At 37.4% G+C, this 23,000-nt stretch overlaps 1 protein-coding gene across 1 annotated transcript in view; it reads right to left on the minus strand.

Moving 5' to 3' along the window:
- Positions 1-23,000, minus strand: part of LOC134536345 (cell adhesion molecule Dscam2-like) — a 70,705-nt gene that overhangs the window by 18,861 nt on the left and 28,844 nt on the right. Inside the window, exons 2-3 of the mRNA XM_063376097.1 lie at positions 14,252-14,432; positions 887-1,029 (exon numbers count right to left, since the gene is read on the minus strand). Coding sequence (XP_063232167.1) covers positions 887-1,029; positions 14,252-14,432 — 324 coding nt within the window. The remainder of the gene's footprint in view (positions 1-886; positions 1,030-14,251; positions 14,433-23,000) is intronic.

Here is a 23,000-nt window from a genome sequence, read left to right on the forward strand (position 1 = left end):
CACCGATTTTCAGCACAATCGGTACGGTTATTTAAAAGTAATGTTGAATATTCAAATACGTTTTGACCAACAATGGTCTTTTACAGTTACACATAATAATTCAAATTACACCCGGGATCTTTTGCACAAAGTTTTAAAAAAATATTGTAACACATAAATAAGTTTGGTGTATTTGGGATGCGTATTTGTTATAAAATCGTAATAATATTATTCCCCTACCGTGAATTTTTTTATAAATATATATATAACATCTGAAACTAACACTTTTCAAGTATGGCCTCGTGGCCTTGTTCTTAGCATGACTAACTTTCGAATCCCGGCAGCAACAAAATTTTTTTTGTACTTGTAAAAATAAATTTGGCGCACGCAACATTTCAAAAGTAATAAATATATTTGAATTAATGAATGCAAATAAAAGTAAATTTATTAATTAAATTGTACATTTCATTTCACTCCTTTGTATCCATACAAAATAGTGATAATTCAATAAAAATGATTCAATTTTATTCATAAAAGTATGCAGAGGTAGATTTTATCATACAAAATATAGAACAATTAAAAAAAAAATTCTTCCTCAAAGAATATAATATTTTTAATGCCTAAATGGTTTGGTTGCAAAAACCTATTACGGCTCAGTCTCAGGCCGAATGTGATATTTCCTTTTCTTCTGGATCAATTATTTCATTAATGTTTTGTTATGACGTTGTCACGTTAAACTATCGTCCGTAAACCGACTTTACAGACAATCAATTTTTTTTAAGGAGCTTTTATTTTTGAATACTTTTTCCGGTCGGCCCCCCCTCCTTCCCACCACGGAAACGCCAAGCGGTAGTACCAACACCGCGCATCACCGATGGCGGGGGCGGGGAGAAAAGGGAACACCCACCCGCGCGCACCCTGCTCTCCAGGCTGACGATGCTGCCCGCCGGGTTGGCGGCCCTGCAGTAGTAGGTCGAGGCGTGCACCTGCGGGTTGAAGTCGTCGGCGGCGAACGGCGGGAAGAACAGGCTGCCGTTGGCCAGCACCTCCCTGCACACAGCCAGAACCAGGGGCCGTCACGCAACCGGACGAAACCACTCCACTCTGCGGGTGGCGTCCCGAAGCAGTTTTGCTTTTGATATTTCGCGTTTTTTTTGTGTATGATTTAAAAAAAAATTCATAATATCTAGATAAATAAAAATGTAAATGCTAGTTAGTCAAAAAATATTAAATCTACGAAAGTTCTCCAACGATTTATTTGAAATTTTGACACAACGTTGCATTAAAATATGCGCGTGTTTTTTTATATAGATACCTAATTCACACCTGTGGCGTGTAAAAAGATAGATAAAAATTTAGATAGGTAAAATAATAGATTTTTAATATTTTCATTGATATAGAGTGACATATAAAGAGATAAGAGAGACTTATAGATATAGGTATATAGAGGAGATATATAGATGTAGAGGGAGTTATAGACATAAAGATATATATACGGATAGAAATATATATATGTAGATAGAGATATAGAGAGATAGAGAATTAGAGAGAGAGATGGAGAATTAGAGAGAGAGAGATGGAGAGATGCTTTGTTAATGTGTACCTAGTTCAAATAAATTAAAAAAATATATATATTGAGATATTGCAAGAAGTTCAGGGCTTTAGCTAGTAACCATATGTAATTGTTGGTTTAAAAAATTTTTTATACTAAAATAGTTCTCATTTAATGTTTCTTTAATGAAATTAAATGCAAATTATTATGTCAGGTCTAGCATGGCAAGGGCACAAATCTATAGGATTTTCGGGGGGGGGGGGGGGGGGGCTAGGGTTATGCGCGTAGGTTTTAACCGACACAGTTATCTCTGGATAGGGTGCTTGTATATTTTATACTGCCCATATGTTGGCCTATATGCTTGCAATAAGCATAAAATTTGAAAATATAGAGAAAGTTTTTCATAAATAATAGTTCTTACGTTTACGTTTATCTCCCCAGTTTTACAGTCATGGATTCACAAGCGCAAACGAGCCCCCTCAGTAAATCGGCTTCTTAATTCCAGGGAACGGAGTCCTCCTTCTACGCCCATGATTGAAAGCATTAAATCGTATGCTACACAGTTTTAAATTAACCCTTTGTTTTAAAACCCTTCGTTATTAATATATCATAATTTCGATCAACAAAAAAATAGGTTTCCCCAAAACCCTGAAAAACTCAGGGTTGAAAGTTTTTTTTTTAGAATTTTTTTTTATTATTTAACGAAAGATATACTTTGAACGAAGAGTTTAAAGACAAATACTATACACTAACGTTTAATTTAAAACTGTACACCACAACGATTTCATGCTTTCAAAACAAACCAGGGCTGACAAATATTTTCTTTTTTTTTGTTCCTAAAGAAATTATTAAATATGGAATTGTTAAGTTGATAAAACCTTTTAAAATAATTAAATTTAGTTAATATTATGAATTTACTTTAAATCATGAGTAGAAACACACGAAATCATAGAGGCAAAATAGTTTAGAATAGCTACTAACTCCTTAAAGGGGGAGAGAGAGGAAATGAAAGTCTCAATCTTGATTTCAAAAGTTTTTAGGTTTTTAATGGTTCGATTTTACAAAATTTGGCTTCGTTAAAGTAAAGTACATAATTTAATGGAATGCTCGAATTCAAAAATGACTCTGTGACGTTACAAAAGTTTGGCACTTAAATAGTGTTTGGGATTGGGTAAAAGTGTCATAATAATGTCAATACACAACATCACGCACTAGTCTTTGCAAATATTTTAATGTGTGATTTATACTTTAACGCCCCAATTTTCAATAATGTATTTAAACGACAGAAAATTGGAATGACATGAACATCCTTTGAAACCAATATGGCGTCACGATGGCCTTACAATGTCCGTCAATCGCGTTGCGTGTAGCCAATCGGCGGGCCCGGAAAATTCCATCCACCCTCCATGTCAGCTTAACAAGTTTTAACTTTTGACAGCCCGATGATGAAATTATAACATCTAAAATATTTGCAAGGCAGTGCCACTCAAATCTTTTATCTTAAAATATTTTTAATTTGGTTTATTTTTAAGCTGCTTCGTTATATATATATATATATATATATATATATATATAAACAAAAAAAATACTAAGATATATACGGGTAATCATTTAAATTTAAAATGCAGTATGTCCATAAAGGAATGTGCCAGTTATAAATTTCAACAGTATCAACTGTAAGCGTTTCAGAGTTTTGGTTAGAGGTCACAATTAACACAGAAAAAAAAAACTCAAACCAATTCAGATAAGCGCAGACGTACTGCTTTGTTGTTTTCTCGCTTTCAGCTGAAAACTGCTTCGATATTTTAAAGAGGTGTTTCCGAAGAGAATTTAAGAATACTCTGAGGGCTGATTAGTAGTTCTGAGTCTGTATTTCATTTTTAAAATATAAAAAAATATATATTCCAAAACGCGTGTTTTTAGGATACATTTTTAGGCATGGAACATCCGGTACAGATTTTTAAAAGCACTCAAGGGACTTTTCATTAAAACTTTATTTTCATTTCTCCGCCATCTAATGCTCAAATAAGTACCATAGTTGCCCTATGCACGACGAGAATACTGCGCGCCAGTTTAGCGCTAGAAGCACCTGCGATCTTCGACCTTATCAACCTGACCTCACTAAAGCAAACACCCCGCTAGGTGGGCCCCTGAATTGAATATTCATATATCTAGAATTTTCCCTGAATTAAAACTCATGTTATCTTTCTCTATACGGTATACTTTAATAACAAATTTATTTAAAAACATTTCATGGTTTGTTTCCCCTTTGGCACCTAAACGCATTTTTATTATTGCTTATTAATAACCAGCCTACCAAAAAAAAGTGAAATTAATTTCGAAGCTTTTTATTTTCGAAATGAGTTTTGTTTGTACCCGGGGGTTATATTCGTAATATTAAAAAAAAATGTTGAATGGCAATTATTGACACTGCTACGGTAAATACTTTCTCATCGATGTAACAGTTCAAAACGAGACTAACTCACGCATATAGTCACAAATCACCATTAATTAGGTGTGTTAGCACCACACATTTCATGTATTTTTTTTTTGTTTTGCCATGGAAATCTAAATCTTGTGGCATCCAAGTTACGAGGCACGCTGGCTACCAATACACCATGTGTTTCCAAGTACAGGTAAATGCTTTTAGCGAGAGGAATATAAGGGATAACAAAAGTTTATGTTAGTTTTTTTAGCTTCACTACAGGCTCTGGAGGTACAGAAAACATCTGACTCTTCGGTGGCTTATCTCCGAGATAATTATGTTAACAATCATGATTATACTCAAGAAATGTGTAGCTTGGTCTGTTGAAGTAAGAACAAAGGATATTTACAAAGTTTTCTGTGTACTTACATGAATAAAAATTTATTGTGTCTAAGACTGCGAATATGTGCTTCTTAAATACTAAACCGCTTTTTGAATGTCTCAAAATGCAGGAAAAATTAATTTTTTTTGGAACATACAAGGACTCACTAAAAACATAATTTTAAGTCAACACAACCGCGTACTTTTCCGAGTGAAGAAGTTACAAAATGCTGATTATTCACCGAGAGAATGAGATTTTTTTTCTTTACACGTGGGAAATTTCTGTCTTCGTGTATCTGCATGTCACGAACACGTACTTATCTGAAACATATAAATCAACGAGCTCGCTGAGATAACAGCGCTCGGATCCAGCCAGGTACAGCCGCGATATATCTGAAGTTCACCTGGATATCTGGGCAGCGCAGGTTCCGAATGTGACATTTTTATTCGACTTTTTACTATCAGGTATAAATTACTGATGCGCAATGCCGCGTGATTTCGTTTTACTGCAGACACACACAATCACCGTTAAGCCAATTCCACAACCTGTCATTTTGAATATTCAACATCGGGTATTAAATTTCATGACAGGAAAACGTAACGTAAAAAAATATATTTTTTTTATATATTTATATAATAATGTGAAATGATGCAACTGAACGAAAATGTAGGGTATAGCATAGTTAAGTTTAACGGGTAAGATTCCGCAAAGTTGATTAATTTTTTAAAATACTAAACGACAGTTTGCAATTCATATTCTGTATTGGATTTTACTGCCTGACGGGGTTTTGTACTTAGCTTATTGTGAAGCTCCTAATGCGTGATGTGGAAAATTGTTCAGTTTTTTTCTTCTTTTTTTTGCTTAGATTTTGTCATAATTTTGTCTCTCTTACACGAACAAAGTATTCTTAAAACTGCTTGAAAATATTCGGGCACAGTTTTTGACGTAAAAACGTCTTATAAATCGATGAACGCCGGCTGCACGCACGAAAAATTGTCACGTTCCGCCTGAGCCGAGCGTGCAAGAACCGGCCAACCACCGTGCGAGAAAATCGTCTCTAATATCAAACAGGTTAAGGCGGGATTTTTTTAAACTAATTGTTCGTGATTATATTTTTAAAAAAATATTTAAATTAAATTTGCAAAACCTGCAAATATTATTTGAAAATTAAAAAGTATGCAATTTTTCATAAATGTTTTCTTATGACGTTATCACGTAAAATTATCGTCCATAAACAGAATTTACAGACAACCCCCCCCCCTTTTTTTTTACGGAAACGCTAATGACTTCGAACGTGTTCACGTACATTAAAACCGGAGCTTCAGTTAAACGGATTAGAAGATTACGGGCAGCGAACACTGCGCAAATCGCAGCAGATAAATGAGCAGGCGCGTAAATACTAACTTTTTCCGACGACAGCAGCGAAATGCGCGAGTTTATTGAGCGCGAGATCTCGCAGAAACTCTTTGGCGCGGTGTTTGCACGGGGAAAAGTGGAAGGCGAGCTAAAGATTAACGAGCTACGGCAAGTCATGCTTTGAAGACGTCTACAGGACTTTATAAACTTCGTTGCTTTGTAGGTCCGCCAGTCTGAAAGAAGCCACCGAAGGAAAAAAAAATAGAGTACTAAGTCGTTAAAATTCAGCTATATTTCGCCTGAAATCCGTGGAGATTCACAACTCTAGAGATTAAGAAATAATTTACTGTTTAAATCTAATTAAAGAATCTGGCAAAGCTCAGACAGAACAAAAAAAATACAAACATGAGAAGGATATTTATGTAAACGAGCAATGATTCACTGGAAATATAAATAAGGGGTGTTCAAATTAAATATTTAATTACAATCTCTCTTCACATTTGGCATTTACTATTCGAAAATTCTCTTTATCGGAAGGATGATACACTCAGAGGCTGTATTGCATTACGTTGTTTCTAAAGTAATTGTTTACCGGTTAGATCAACACATTAACATGTATAAGGGAATATAGTATTAAAAACTGAGTTATGATGTTCTAAAGAAACTATTTTATGTCTGTATCTCATAATTATGGGATGCGAAAAATAATCTCGTTTAAAAAAAGTGCAGTCACGAGAGTTCAAATAATAATATAAGTTTAATAACTGTTCATGTAAGAGTTGAATTTAGCATAATATATGTACGGATGTTGCAGGATCCGTTAATTTTTTTTTTGACCAAACAAGCCATTGCCATGAAGTTAATTTTGTTTTAGTTTGTTGACTTATTCATCAATATTTATTAATATCCCAGACGTTACAATTTTAATCATAATTTAAAAAAAAGGGGGTTGTCTGTAAAGTCAGTTTACGGAAGATAATTTTACGTGATAACGTCATAAGAAAACATAGATGAAAAATTGCATACTTTTAAATTTTCAAATATTATTTACAGTTTAGGCAAATTTAATTTAAATATTTTGTTTAAATACAATCACGAACAATTAGTTAAAAAGCCCGCCTTAACCTGTTTGATATTATAGAAGATTTTCTTGCACGGTGGTCGGCAGGTTTCTTGCACGCTCGGCTCAGGCGGAATGTGACAATTTTTTCGTGCGTGCAGCCAGCGTTCATCGATTTAAAAGACGTTATCACGTCAAAAACGTACAACAAAACCTTAGCAAATGCGATTCGTGAATATTGAATAGGCCTGTATTTTATTCTTGGGATCAAATAAGAGTAACGGGTGTCAAAGGTTTTGCGTCGCATGGTTAAAAGCACACATGCTTTAAGGGCGGCGTGAGCATCGAGATTAAAGTGAGCTTTTCGAATATTGTTTGGCCACCGAGTCAGAACTCATCGATTTCCTTCGTGTCGGAGGCGTTGAGATCGAACCCCGACACCTGACGACGTGAATGCGACCAGAAAACAAGGAAGCACAAAGGGAAGCCCTGGTGGGAAAGGCAAGGGGCGGAAATTACCCAACCCCCCCTCCCTCCTTTTCAGGAAGAAGACAGCAAAATGTAGATATTTAAATTCAACACGATATTTCGAACACTCGCCGTTCCAGCTTCAGCAATCACGCATGCCCGGGATGTTACGTCGGATGAATCCTCCCCCCGCTGAAAGACTCGCACAGAGATCTTTCCCAGGGATGTTGTTCCAAGGAGGTCGCACTTACAGGAGTCGGGACTCGGAACGCAGGAAGAACATCCGTGCCGGGGAGTTAAAGACAAGGACACCTCGGCGATAGGGGGGAGGGGGGAGAGAGGGGGGAGACTGGGCCTGCGTGGAGGCGCATAAAATTTTCAGCGGAGGCGTAAATTAATTCCCGTAAAAAAAAAGAGTTCGGTTTTTTTTTCTGGCCGGGGCGTGGGAGGAGGGGAGGAGGAAATTAAAAAATCGTGGTTCGATTGGCGCGCCGGTCGGGAATGCTCTATCCGTCTCTCTCTCTCTCTCTCTCTCTCTCTCTCTCTCTCCAGGACAACCGCGAAGGCTATATAATCGCCCGCCGCTGGTCCGACGAACGCCGGCGACGCTTTATGAATTTTCATGCGGCGTCGGAGCGGTGTAATCCGGCGGTCGGCGCTCCGTTCCACCCCTTTAGAGGGGGAGGGAAGGGGGAGACCGACCCTCCCCTCCACCCGCCCCTTCGCCCACCACTAGCGGCGCTCAAGCGATTGAAAGGTGCGTTCGGCTCCTATCTCACATGGTTTCATAATTTACGTGGAGAAAAAAAATAAAAAGGTGGGTTGTCTGTAAAGTCGGTTAACGGACGATAATTTTACGTGATAACGTCATAAGAAAACGATGAAAAATTGCATACTTTTTTAATTTTCAAATATTATTTACAGTTTTTTTTTTAAATTTAATTTAAATAATTAGTTTAAATATAATCACGAACAATTAGTTAAAAATCCCACCTGTTTGATATTTTAGAAGATTTTCTCGCACGGTGGTTGGCTGGTTCTTGCACGCTCGGCTCAGGCGGAACGTGACAATTTTTCGTGCGTGCAGCCGGCGTTCATCGCTTTATAAGACGTTATCACGTCAAAAAAAAACTGTTCTACTTCTATAACTTGTTTCGAACGCCACGAAACAAACCCCGACGCAATTTTTATTTAACAATATGCCAATGAGTATATGAAATCTGTTTTTGATTCATTTAATTGCATCCAGAAAAAAAATTGTCTGGAGCATTATTCCTTTAACTAACGATTGTAAAATTGTTTTCTTCGCAATTTTCACTTGAAAATCGTAAATTTATACATACATCACAGTTAATTACAGTACATAAAAGTTATTTTAATTGCCAGCATTTAAATATCGCATTCACGCTCATTTATTTTGAAGAAAAAAAATGTTAACACAAATAACGGCGATTTAATCATCTGCTGAATTTGTGACTTTGTAAGTGTTTTTTTTTTTTGCGTACAAAATACGAGGTATGGTATTTAAGAAGTAGGTACGTCGTTGTACACGTTTTGTGATTTTTGTCAACCGAATTCCAACAAAAGGCCATAGGTAAATAGCGTGCGTCCGTGAAGAGGGCATTCACTCGATGCTTGCTTTCTAAACTGCTTATTCAACCTGCGGAACGAAAATCCACGGTAAGTTTCCTGCCCTCCCCTTCTTCCATGGGCTATTCACCCGCAGCAGTTCCCCGACTTTTGGTGTATCGATAGCGCTAGTTCTCTGTTCCCGCTCTTCTCCCCCCCCCCCCCCCCCCCCCGTAACCACTACGCTGTGTCGCGAGCTTCCGATAGCTTCTCCAGGAAGACCGTGGGTGGTCCATTAATGCATCTGCCTCCCCCCCCCCCTCCGGATCATTGAACCATCGCTCCACTCCGCCGCTCAATGGGCCAAAAAGCCATGAAATAAACGCGCCGTGCATCGACGTGGCACGCTCTGCGAAGCGCGACAACCGCCGCTCGCTCGCCCGGGAGATTCAACCGGCGATGTCTTTGTCCCCTGGGGGTTCGACGCGAGCACAAAACCCACAATGCCATCGGAGAGCCTTTCGTTCGAAAAATGACGTTCAGCCGCGATCGGGCAGGTCAGACACTACCCTGAATGTACCAAGCAGGACCACACCCGGATGGCCACAAACACCCGGTCGCTAGACATTCAAAGACCAATTTTTTCTATACCTGTTTTGGTTCGCTCGAAAAAAAAAATATTTCGTATTTTTTAAAACACTGATATACCCGTTTTCTTAAATCCGAATCCGAAACTCAAAATTCGATTGTTCAAGACGTGCTTCGAATCCGAGTAATGTTCGAAAAAAAAATATGCATGTGAGCAAAAACTCGCAAATATAATTCTCGCGAAAAAAAATCATTTTTTTAATTTTAAAAATATTTTTAAAAAACATGTTTACTTGCTTGTTTATGATGTAAACAATTAAGTTTTTTTTTCTGTCACAGTAGTTACCTGCAGGGCTGAACAAACATACTGAGAACACTGTAGTCAGTGGCAAATACCAACGACATTTTTTTCTCTACTCATGTTTAAAAATTATGATTTTCTCTTCCTGTTTTTCTTCGAATATCAAATTGTTAATATTTAATTTTTTTATTAATTAATTTTTGTTAGTCGCGAGAAGATTACAAATAAATTGGGCAGCACAAACGAAGCCGAATGAAGATTGTGGCAGCTACGTTATGTTCAGGAAAGAAACTTTATAAATTGAAGTAATTGGCGACATTGAGTATTCACGCAGGCCTGACACCAATATAGCCCATATAATCAAAACATTTCCATTCCTATTGCGTAAGTGCTGCACTGCGCGCACACAAAAAATAAATAAAGTTCATTTATTACACTGAACGTCATAGAAATGCGAGTCCTGGAATGCTATCGTCTATGAATGAAATAAATTGGTAAATTAAAGTTGTTACTCGTTTGAAGCAGGCTATGGAGATTAGTTTATATCGACTTAGATGGAAAACGTTTCAAATAAATCTGATAGACACAAACCCGTATTGTTTGTCAGACGAATTGATTTCCAGAGATATATAGGGGGGAAAAGTACTTGGATCGTGTAAACTCGGGGTAAAAATAATAATCCAAGAGAGAATTAAGCTACAGTAAAGCGCTTACCAAAGAATTATTCTGCCTGGTGTTGAGGAGGGGGGGGGGAGTATAATAGAATATCCGGATTAAGGATATCATGGCGTAAGCTATCGATTTTCAGTTCGCCGAGCTATGAATATCAAAAGTAAACATTTATTTTTTATTAACGTACTGGCAATGTTCAGGATTCCTGCAATGCGCATCTCCGAAGTTGCCTTAAAACGAAATGTAGTCAATGTTTGCGTCCTGGGACCTGTTGGACTATTTGCAAAGAAAAAACATCGCGTCCGGACAGATAACAGCCAGGCACTGGACAATTGAGCCGAACCCAGAATGATGTCGTGTCGAGGTAAATCAAGCTGTGTTCGAGTCGGATAAACCTGAGGGGTTCGTCGTTTGTGAGTCTCACGCGCTTCGCGGATTGCCTATCCACTAGGCTCAAGGACTGTTTTATACTATCCAGTAACATCGTAGCAAGACGTTATCGAAAAATCATGGTATGGATCCAATTTGCAAGTTGAAGGGCAGTTAATTTTTTTTTTCTTCAGGAAATGCGTTGTTGATTTGCAAATATTTTAACTTGCGATTCTGTTAAGTTATGGTGGAAACCTCTTTTAAAAAAATTCGTCGAAAAATTCTTGTTAATTGACAATTCCTCACTAATTTATAGAAGGCTTTCACAGCTACTGTTGTAAATAAAGTATCAGCTTCCGTGGTATGGTTGCTGTGGTGCTTTCTCTAACAGAAGTTTCGCCGTACTTTTCAGCAGGCATCTTCAAGGGTGTGTTGCATGTCCGGCACATTACCGGGAACGAAAGAGATCGTTACTTATATTTACATATCACAAAATTATATGAGAGATGTGTCTGTACAAGGAATTTATATTTATAATATTAGTATATTTAGTGATAAAGATTGATACAGAGGCTAAAACAACACCTTTATTATTTTTTGTTTATTTGTTAATTGGTTACAAAATGATATAAAAACTATGCAAATGAAATTAGATGAAATTTAGAAAGATAATAATTTATATTTACATTGGAAACATAATACACTGTGTAAAAAACATATTTTTCGCGAGAGCAGTTAAAAAAAAAATTACCTCACCTTTTCACTCAAATATTTTCTACCCAAAATATGTGAATTATTGACATATAGTAGATCTTCGTGTTGTATGCCACTAAAATGAACGTCAGAGGGTTGTAAAGTTTATACATAGTTAGAAGTAACACGAAGAACATTTTTTATCCCGATAAGTAAATGAGTCTCCTGGAATCGAACGTTTAAAGAAACGTAGTGACTTGTAAGTATACAAAAAAACTGTTTGTATTTAATAACATTTAAAAACGTATCGTATTTTCATTGCTCTCCACTTGACGTACTGGCATCCCGGTTAATAGGATATTTTAAAGTAAAAAAAAAAAATAGTTGTTTGTAAAGTCGGTCTACGGACGATAGTTTAACGTGACATCGTCATAACAAAACATTGATGGAATGATTGCATACTTTTATGAATAAAATTGAATAATTTTTATTGAATTATCACTATTTTTTATGGATACAAAGAAGGAGTGAAATGAAATATACAATTTAATTGATAAATTTACTTTTATTTGCACTCATTAATTCAAGTATGTTTATTACTTTAACGAAGAGATTATTTAAACTATAACTTTTATACATGTTTGCTATTTAAATTCTTCCTATCTGTGTTATTCTGTTAAGGATAGGACGATGATAGGAAAAGTAGTTAAACGAATGGGAGTGTTTCAAGTTTAATGTGGCTCGAAAAAGTAAAATCGATGGTTGTTCCAATGTGGTGGAAGAGAGATAGATGCGGTGCAAGCGTACAATGAGCGTAACGGGACACAGCGTAACGGTACAATGTGCGTTACGGGACACTTTTTTCGTACGTGTAGCCGGCGTTCATCGATTTGTTAGACGTTGTCACGTCCAAAAAAAATAAAAGAGGTTTTTGTTTCACTGGCACGCAAACACACATCGTATTACGGAACGTGACCAGACCGTTTGGGAGGTGTCTCGTGCCTTGTGGAGGAGGGGGTGGAGGGGGGTGGGGGTGGGAGGAGTAACGCACCGTCCACCCACCGTGTAAGACCGCGGTAAAGAGTGCCGACCTGGCGGCAGTAATGAAGTGTAATTCCCGGACAGCGGAGCGCGCGGTCCTAAATATTTAAGGAGCATTAAGGCCCTTCCTGCCTTCCTCGTTCTTTCAGTAGCCGCGCGCGAGAACCGCAGTCGGAGGGGGGGGGGGGGGGAGCTCGAAATAGGGAAGGGAATTGTTATGCAAATGAGCGCGGAAGGAGAAACGTGCGGCGGAGAAGAAAAGGGGGGTGGAGGGGGAAAAGCACAAGGCATCGCCGGAGAATACTTCGGCGTCCTTTTTTTTTTTTTTTCACTCTCCTCCGCTACCCGCAGCAAAATGGGGCTTTAATGCCCGGAACGACGTGTGGAAGGGAAATAAAAAAAGGGAAGGGGATTGAAAGAGGGGTAAAAAAAAACAAGGTAAAGGAGAGGGGATTATTACGCGCGTGCTAGCGCAGCTTAGTTACGCGGGTTGCGTTTCTACAGTTTCGCAAGGGGCAGGAGTCCTGCAAATCCCCCTCTCTGCAACGAGGCCACCAGGCGAATTTCTCGGGCCTGAGGGGTTGGTTATCCCCAACCCCTCAACCCCACAACCTTTTCACGTCCCGCAGTTTAGTAATTTTCGGCGCGGCAGGTTCTCGGCGAGAAGCACCCCCACAAAGGAAGCCCTGGTGAGCAGGCAAGGGCGGAAACTACCCCTGTGCGAGCGCGCAAACTGCCCCTTTTCCCCCCACCACCCCTCCGATACAGAGAAAATTTCTTTAACTAGGTTTGCGATGCTGCAAAGCGGAGAACGGGGGCGCAATTGAAACTTCACCCAAATTCAGCTTCGCAAGTTGGCTTTAGTTGCAGTAATGCGAAACACGGCTACGTTAATGGATTTTCATGCACCCCCTTTGTAAAATATCTACCTAACGAGAAACGGGGAAAAAATATATATATTGCCTGAAAATACATTATAAAATCGCTTTTTTTTTTACAAGTTTTTCGTTCGAGTTATGCTCATAGGAGGATTCTATTATGAATTAATATTACATACGAAAATTATAAATAATATAAACTTTTAAAAAAAGTTTATTCAGTTTTTATAATTGTTAAATTTCTTCCAACAATTGTATCCTGTGTTTGTCTTCACCTCACTCTAGGACTCGGTAAAGATTTCTGGCGTTTACTACAGTTGCTATCTAGCGGATATTTAAGAAGTAAATAACTAAATATCAGTCTCTATATAGTCTCTATTTATCAACAGTAGTGCAGAAGGGTTACATAAACTGGTGCAGCGTTGCGAAAAGTGCTTGGAACTGAATGGCGACTATGTGAAAGTGTGATGTGGATTTTTAGTACACTAAAACTTTTAAAAAAAAAATAGTAGCTTGACTTCTGGGTTGTAGCCGCGTCCTTGGCGAATAATTCACCGACGTTTCGGTCAAAATTGCAGTCACAATCATCAGAAAGGAGTTACTTACTGTAAGTTACTTACTGTAGGTAACTGCTACCTGATGATGGCGACTGCAATGTCGACCGAAACGTCGGTGAAATATTCGCCAAGGACGTGGCTACAACCCAGAAGCCAAGCTAGTTCAGACAATGGCCGCGAAAGCCTGCGAACATTATTTAAAAAAAAAAATATTCATAATTTTTTTTTTTAAATGACGAAACGGTACTTACTTTCCGGACAAGCCTCGTATGTTCCATGCAAGTGTCTAGTCCCTCATTAATGTTAGTTCTTAGCGCCCTGCTAGGGCCGCAGGGGGGGAGGGAGAGAGGTGGTTTGTTACCTGAGCCGCGACAGGTGGCGTAGCTCCTTGTAGCTGGCGTCCAGCCAGCGTATCTCCGGAGCAGGGCTGCCCTGCGCCTGGCAGCTCAGCAACCCGCCGGTCGAGTTGGAGAAGTCCAGCGCGGCCGGCGGCTCCTGCACGAACACGGGCCCCTGCGCCTGCGGCGGTAGGCTGCCCGCAGCTGCAACACGCCGGGCGGGGTTGCGTCTGAGCGGCGGGCAGGCGTCGCCGGGGAGTTCACAACCCCGTGCTTCACGCACGGGGTGGGTCTGACTTCGACCAACACGACACAATAGCTTGGCAATATCCACACCACTCATGGTCTAAAGTGCTTCCCAAGGGATCGGGAGTTGGAGCGGGCTTATATATATTTTTTATTGTAAACAACAGAGAAAGTATTTAAGTTGAAACACCAAATGTCTCGATAACTTTTAATTGAACATATAGTTATAGAACCACTTCGAAACTTGTCGCTGTCATAAAGTTATCCCACTGAAATAATTGGGGCTAACACCTTTATTTTAGACATATTCTTGTGACATGTTACTACTCACAATTATTTAAATGAAATCATTCTTTGACAGTGGAAAAAAATTTGCAGTGTTTACAAAACTTCATGCAATTAAGCATAATACAGACACTCAAATGTTCCGTCTGAAATACTTTCGCTGTTATTTACAGTAAAAAGGTTGTTAAATTCCAACTTCAAAGAGGTCAACTACAATTGAGAAACAATTTTGACCATGTCATATAGAAGTTTTCAACTTATTTCATCGCGATAAGCCTTCAGCCCAGGGTTATTGGTCGAATTCAGACTCACCCTGTATACTGCGACTCACCCTGTATACTGCGGACCAGGACGTCTTGCGAGCTGTCTGATTGTGAGGGAGGCGTATGAGTGTTAAGTTGCACGGGAAGGGGAGTAGGGGAATATAGGAGGGGAAAATAGGAGGGCAGTATAGGAGGACTGCTTCAGCACAACAGTCAATCTATACTAAAGATCTCCAGATATACAACAATTTGCCAGTTTACATTAGAGAATGTCCACATTTAAAAATGTCCAGGAAACACTCACGAAACTATTTGTCATGCAAAAGACAGCAATGACTTGAATACCAACTTATAAGTCGGATGGTGTATATATGTATACCAAGGTGATTTTGTACGTATACGATGTTATAATGTTGTCAGTATTGAATGTATGAAACCTATGTTTTTTTTTATGTGATTATGTTAGCCTCTGTGCTATTAACAACAATAAATAAATAAATAAATAAATAAATATGTGTGGCGCGACCAAGGAGTTTGAAAAATAATCTCTCTGTTAGTACGATATTTTCCTTCAAGTGCTATACCCTTTATGTATACAAACAAACGAAGGTACACGCTAAAACGTCATTACGAATATTGATATTTTTTTTAAGAACACTTGATGGGTAAGCGGGATACACCGAGTTGGCAATGTCTGGAAAGGGTAGGCCTACTAAGGAGCGCACATTCAAGTCTATCTCTGGGACTCATATGTTTTCAATCAAAAAGCGTCATATTTTTGACGTCACAACGTCTAATAAATCGATGAACGCCGGCTGCACGCACGAAAAAGTGTCCCGTTACGCACATTGGCCCGTTACGCTGTGTCCCGTTTCGCTCATTGTACGCTTGCGCCGCATCTATCTCTCTTTCACTCGATTGAAACAACCATCGATTTGACTTTTTCGAGACACATTAAACTTGAAATACTCCCATTCGTTTCCTACTTTTCCTATTATCGTCCTATCCTTAACAGAATAACACAGATTGGAAGAAGTTAAATAGCAAACATGTATAAAAGTTATAGTTTAAATAATCTCTTCGTTAAAGTAATAAACATATTTGAATTAATGAGTGCAAATAAAAGTAAGTTTATCAATTAAATTGTAGATTTCATTTTACTCCTTCTTTGTATCCATACAAAATAGTAATAATTCAATAAAAATGATTCAATTTTATTCATAAAAGTATGCAATCATTTCATCAATGTTTTGTTATGACATTGTCACGTTAAACTATCGTCCGTAAACAGACTTTACAGACAACAAATTTTTTTTCGTCTGGAAACCACACCCTTAACACTTTGGCACGGTTCCGTACGATCCACACAAAATCAAATACATTCCCCCCCCCCCCCACCACCCCATTTTTGGAACGTTACGAGATCTTCCTTTACCCGCCCGCCGTGGGCAAAAGGCTGTTCCACAACTTTTCCTTTACCCTGTGTCCCGAGCGACAGACTCCCGCAAATCAGGAAACATAAATAGCAATGCAATGCAGTGTTGCCAATCCGAACAATTTATTTGTTCGGACCCATGTGCAGAAAAAATATATATGTAATCCCGATTAAAAACCACTAAATTTGAATGTTTTTTTTTTTTAGAAAATAGATGGGGAAGTAACTTTCGGCGCTCTTCAAACATTGGTCAAAGAACTCTTCCTCAACATTTTGAACGATTGATAAGGAGTGGGGAGGGGAGGGGTGAGACGGAAGGAGGGGGAACTCTTGGTGAATAGGTTCTTCGGCGCTCGGAAGTTATTTTTCACCGGGCCGTTATCTGAGAGCGGTGAAGAACGGCGCCCCCGCATCATTACGCCATCGCCCGCCCAAGGGGATTCAGCGGGGCGGCCATTACTCCCCCCACCACAACGCCACCCCCCCACTACCTCGCCCTGATGAATAGCAAACAGCGGGCCGCCCGCAGATCGAGGAATAAAAAAAAAGGGCACTCCTTCCCACACGGACGCCTCTCCATTCTCCCTCCGAGGCGATATCTGAGGAGTTTCATTTGACCGGCGGGGAAAGCTGTTCATCACCGGAGGGGAAGCCTTCATTTCACAGACGAGAGAGCCACACCCGAAGTTCATGCTCGCTTTTTTTTTCCGTTTTATCTCATTGTATAAACCGGCGTGGCATTAAATTTTGCGGTCGATTAGGATAGGTTAGCTACATTATAGATACTTTAAAACATTGTTGATGGTTGGTTATATTAGTTAAGTATAGCTACATTAAAAATACTGTAAAATAATTTTATGGTTGCTTAGCAAATAACATTTTAATATGTAGCTATCCATGGATAGGAAACCGTTTACACGATTTCACAGTATCTTTAATGTAGCTATCCCAACCAAATCAACCGTCCACAATGTTTTAAAGTATTTATAATGTAGCTAATCCAACCTAATTGACCATAAGTTATCATGAGTTGTCCAAAATAAACATTCACGGAATATGGGGAGTCCCGAAAATATTTGTGGAAGACAAAGACTTCCTAGATTTTATACGGTATGAAAAATATACGAATCCACGAAGTACGTTTCTTCAATTAGGTATGTTCATCTAAAAACAATTACAAATAAATACCATTTCCTTGTTTATGGTCTTTCCTTTTATCAACACCGCCATATTTATTTAAAATGAACAAGAAAAAAAACGAAGATGCACGATCGGGCGTTTGGCTCTCTCGTCTGTGGAAAGAAGGCTCCCCTCACCGGGGGCCACTACCCCCCTCCCCCGCCGAGCGCGACGGAACAGAGGGTAGGCGCCGCCACGCAAGAGCAAGACTGGACGCAGCGGGAACCACGACGTCTTCTTGACGATCTTCACGGGATAACAGTCCCGCGAACCGGCTCCCGTCTGTCAAGACTCGCCCGGCCTGCTGTTGAAGGGAAGCCTTCTCTTCACAGACGAGAGAAACCAAAACCAGAAGTTCCCCGAAGTTCATGCTCACTTTTCTTTTCCCCCCCGTATCTTTAATGTAGCAATCTTAACCAAATAAACCGTCCACAATGTTCTAAAGTATTTATAATGTAGCTAACCTAACCTAATTGACCATTCGTATACTTTTATCAACACATTTACAATGAACAAAAATAAAAACCCGAAGATGCACGATCGGGAGTTTGGCTCTCTCGTCTGTGAAAAGGTTTCCCGCTGTTGACAGCCCGTGTATCCCCGGAGGCTGAGGACGACTCACAGTTTCATACGGGTTTTGTCTCCGCATTCGACAATGACAAAATGTGTTTGGCAATTTTTTTTTATTTTATTTATTCATTTATTTCCTTCTTTTTTTTCAACATCATCCAAGTAATCACGTTAAGTTCTTATAGAAATTTAAAACTCTCCAAAGCAAAGCATGTACTTATGTGAGTTTCAAAAATTGAAAATCTACAAAAAATACTTAAATTAAAAAACAAATGAACCTTGATTATTTAAAAAGATAATTTTTTTTAAAAGGTGAAATTATATTTAGATCGGATGAAGTATTACATTTATTCAATAATACATCAGAATTAAAATTTAAAAAAAAAAAAACACGCACATAACCTTCCAGAGGAAAGAATATCCTACTTTAATATTAGAGGAATCTTATCAATTAAATTATCCAGCAAAAATGTGATATAAATTTTTATTTGCAAATTAATTTTTTTTTCGTATAGTCACAACTTTCGAAGGCAAAATTTCTAAAGATTCCTGAAAAATGGTTTTATTCAGTAGATGAATAGGTAAATCTATTTTTTGTTTAAGCCATGTACTTTTGTAATGAACCAAACAGTTTTACTGATTTTTACGTCTATACATACTAGTTATTGAAAATTTAAATTAATTTTTTTTTAATGGACACGTATTTGTTTTTTTTTTTTTGCAAATTTCATGTAAAATATTTTTTTTTAAATCGTAATAAGTGGTTTTATTGATGTTTTACTCTTCCCTTCCCAAGCCAAATTATGAATTATAAATTTACATCCTTCATTTATATCAAGACGGTCGGAATGACGAATAACAGAAAATAAAATATCAAACTAATGAAAACTATCGAGAACAGAAAAAAAAATAGGTTAACGTAGATCTAGGAATGAAAAAGAGATTACCCATTGAGAAAATTATCACAGTAAAAAAGGGCACTGTTTGTTAACAGCTACATCAGATTGAGAGTTAAAAAGTTAGAAAATTTGAAACCATGTGGCAAAAAAACGTGGTTATCAAAAACAATTTTTTTAATCTCCGATCAGTTTTTGTTTTGCCTGTACATAATTTACCTCACTCTTATTTAAGAGATTGAAGGTTCGACATTTATTAACAGCGCTGGAGGCAATTATTTTTTATTATTTTCCCTCGGGTTACAGGCGACTAATGATGATTTATTATTATATAAACATTTCGAAACTGTAATTTTTATTTATGATTGGTAGTTGGCGTGATATCGTTAGCCAGTGGGCAATTGCGAGATCAAATAAAAAAAAACTTTTAAACATCAACTATAAAAAAATTCTAAAATGGAGAAAAAAATATTTGAATAAAATTTAAATTTAGAAACATTTTTTTAAACTGTTCTGCAAGCCTAAAATATTTTTAGTTATTAATATAACGCGACTGTCGACATGAGCTGAAGTCGAAGAATGTTGAGAACTTTAACACATCTCCTCAAAGTACGCAAGAGTTGAACGTGACACTGTCGGAAACCCATACGCTTCCCGCAACGTCGTAGTCAAGTTTCCTCATTGTCGTAGTCCTTTCCCTTCACACGTCAAACTTCACTCTGTCGGAGAGTGTAAGCTTAGAGGCGAGGCGATGTTCCATTATAGCTCCCGTCGTAGATGCTAGGTTGTGTGATGAGGAAGGACGTGAAACTTGAGGCCTCTATATTTTAAAACCCGTTTAAAATATATGGTTAAAAATATTCTGTATGGGTAGGAGATATGCCTCATTATATTGAACGACTTCTTACCTTATAAATTTAAAAATTTTGAAACATACTTGTTTTTTTTCTGGAATCAGTGCTAAAATAAAGATAGCTTAGCGTTAACCTGCCAAATATTTTGAGAAGGTAAAACATACACCGAAAAGACCTCAAAACTTTTAGTGACTTTAAAATAAGATCACGTAGCAGTTTTCCACCCAACCTGCATGTTAGAATCATTACATTACAAGTTTTTTTTTGCCACCTCCGAATATTGAAATATATTACGAGATAATATAATTGAACATTGTTTGAAAGTTCATCCGCGGTAGTAGATGGAAAATTTGAAAGAGCTATTTCGGGCCGAACACAGAACTTTACTTCACTTCATAACCGGTATGAATATGCGTCTGTTGTTGACAGCACGGTATATAAAAAAAAGTTACTTTCTCTCTTTCTGTCTCTATCCACCCAACTCTGTTCGTGCGTATGAACTTTCTTTCTCGATGGAGATACTTATTTTTTTTCTTTCTGGAGAAGTAGAATGACAGTGTAAATATTGATCATCGGTTACACCCCTGTTCACACGTGAAGAAAGCCATATAAAATGCAATACCCTAAAATATATATATATCATTTATTTAAGCTTTGTGATCATGAATGCAACGGTGCAACTGGAATTTTCTTTGGAAAGGCGATTCTCTGGCAAAGAAGTGGTAAGGAAACACTTCTTTTGAATAACTCCCGGCTCTGTCGTGAGCATAAACCGCAAGTGAAAAGTCTACACTTCTGTACCTGACTTTTAAACTTCCTCGCAGGTAATAGTCTCCTTAACGACATAATAATTGTATTTATTTTGATTCACGAGATGAAGTAAGCAGTAATATCAAATTATCAGAAATTTCATGGGTTTCATATAGCATAATCTTTGAATGTTTGTTTAAATTTAGGGTAGTCATAACTATAAAGTATTTTGGACATACGCCAGCGCATTCATCTCGCGTAAACTTAACAGTAATAAATATGCAACATCAAAATGTCATGAGATAGGTACCTAAATTTTATCGCTTCTATAGTTTTATGTTTTTGCCAATTTTTTATTGACATAATAATAAAATTGTAGTTGATGGATTATAAATGGTTGGTTCAATTAAATAAGTGTTTATTCGGTGGTTTTCAGTTCTAGCAAGAACTATAGGCTCGTAATCAAATTAGTTTACAGTTTTTAATTAATAGCTTGCATGTTTTTTCCCTAAAACTCTTTAGTTATGTGATGTAATTAATGATTCTCATATAATTAGGTTTTTCCAAAAATCTGGAAACACCAAATTTTTTCAGGTAATTAAAAATTTAGAGATTTATTATTGACATTCTAATACTAAAGAGTTTTAAAACTAAAACTAAAACAAAACAGTTTATTCACAACTGTACACCAGCTCTAATTAAAACAGAAATATAAAATTGGTTTGAAAGTTATAATGAGCACTAAAAACACACTAACTGTGTTGATAAAACGTATTATTAATAACTAAACATACTTAAGTATAAATTCAATACTTAAATCTTTGGCAAAAAATACGGAACTGCGGAAGAAAAATATTCAAGGACACCCCGACCTGGAGAAAGTGTTGACGGAAACTGATCTCAGTTTTAAAAACGTAGCAATTCTTCCGTCTTAAGAAGCTTATGGTGCTCGCCTATGTTATCCATACATTATTTAAAGATTTCCATACATACAGTGTCAAAATTATGGTAAATGCTTGTGGAATCCTCAAAGAAGAATGAACCTCAAGTAAACTACAGAGTTCTTCAGAGTTACGCCTTACTGTGTCTCCGTAGAAATGACTCTGGAATATAAATTGTGAAATCTGGGTTCCGTTTTGAACATGCGAAAACAGGCATGTGGGAGAAAAGAGGAGTTTATGCAGAAGAAACTAATTTTGTGAAAAAAATTGAATGAAATAAATTTCGTTCAATTTGTTTCATGTTGAGTGCACGACATTTAAACTAAAAAAAAATGTTCCAACAACTCGTCCTACACATTATAATTTTTTTGTGTAAATGAAACAGTTATATTCACTTAAAATTATAGATATCTGTAAATTTAACATTTTAATGAAAACAAATGTATTAATCTCGGTTCGGATTCTTACCCGAGGATTAATGTTTTATGTTGGTTCAGCACCTCCAATAGTTAAATTATTTCTAAACTGTTTCCTGGATAACTTTACAGTATTAACTGCGCATGTAATAAGCTTGATACAACAAAATAAAGCCAATTGTTAAATATTCTATTATCTTTTCCGTGGTTTAAGAAAATATATATGCTTGAATCAAACATAATTTAAAATTTAAAATTTTGCGCGAAATTTCGTAAGAAATACTCAGTATTATCTCAAAAACGCATTGCATGAATGCGAAAATAACCATATCCATGTGTTGTACAAAATTACATTATCTTTCATGTAGTATCACAAACTATGTAGTGTTCGCTCTAATCAACCCTTTCTCTAGTTTTCCTTCTCGTGGCGACAACAAGCACACGTAAACTATTATACATGGAGAAAGGAACATTTGCGAATTCTCACGTTTTCACGTTTCATTAATTGCTCGCTTTGAATTTTTTTGACGTGATGACGTCTTATAAATCGATGAACGCAGGCTGCACGCACGAAAAAGAAATGACTCATTGTCACGTTCCGCCTGAGCCGAGCGCACAAGAACCGGTCAGCCACCGTGCGAGAAAATCATCTATAATATCAAACAGGTTAAGGCGGGCTTTTTAAAGCAGCAATTTAAAAAATTTGATTTATCTGTTCAATTTCGTCATTTCAAATTAACAATTTATTGACATTGATTTGATTTCAGTTTATTTCTATAACTAATGGTTCGTGATTATATTTGAACAAATTATTTAAATTAAATTTGCAAAAACTGTAAATAATATTTGAAAATTAAAAAGTATGCAATTTTTAATCAATGTTTTCTTATGACGTTATCACGTAAAATTATCGTCCGTAAACCGACTTTACAGACAA

The sequence above is a fragment of the Bacillus rossius genome, chromosome 10, assembly GCF_032445375.1.
Source record: "Bacillus rossius redtenbacheri isolate Brsri chromosome 10, Brsri_v3, whole genome shotgun sequence".
Taxonomy (NCBI): Eukaryota; Metazoa; Arthropoda; class Insecta; order Phasmatodea; family Bacillidae; genus Bacillus; species Bacillus rossius.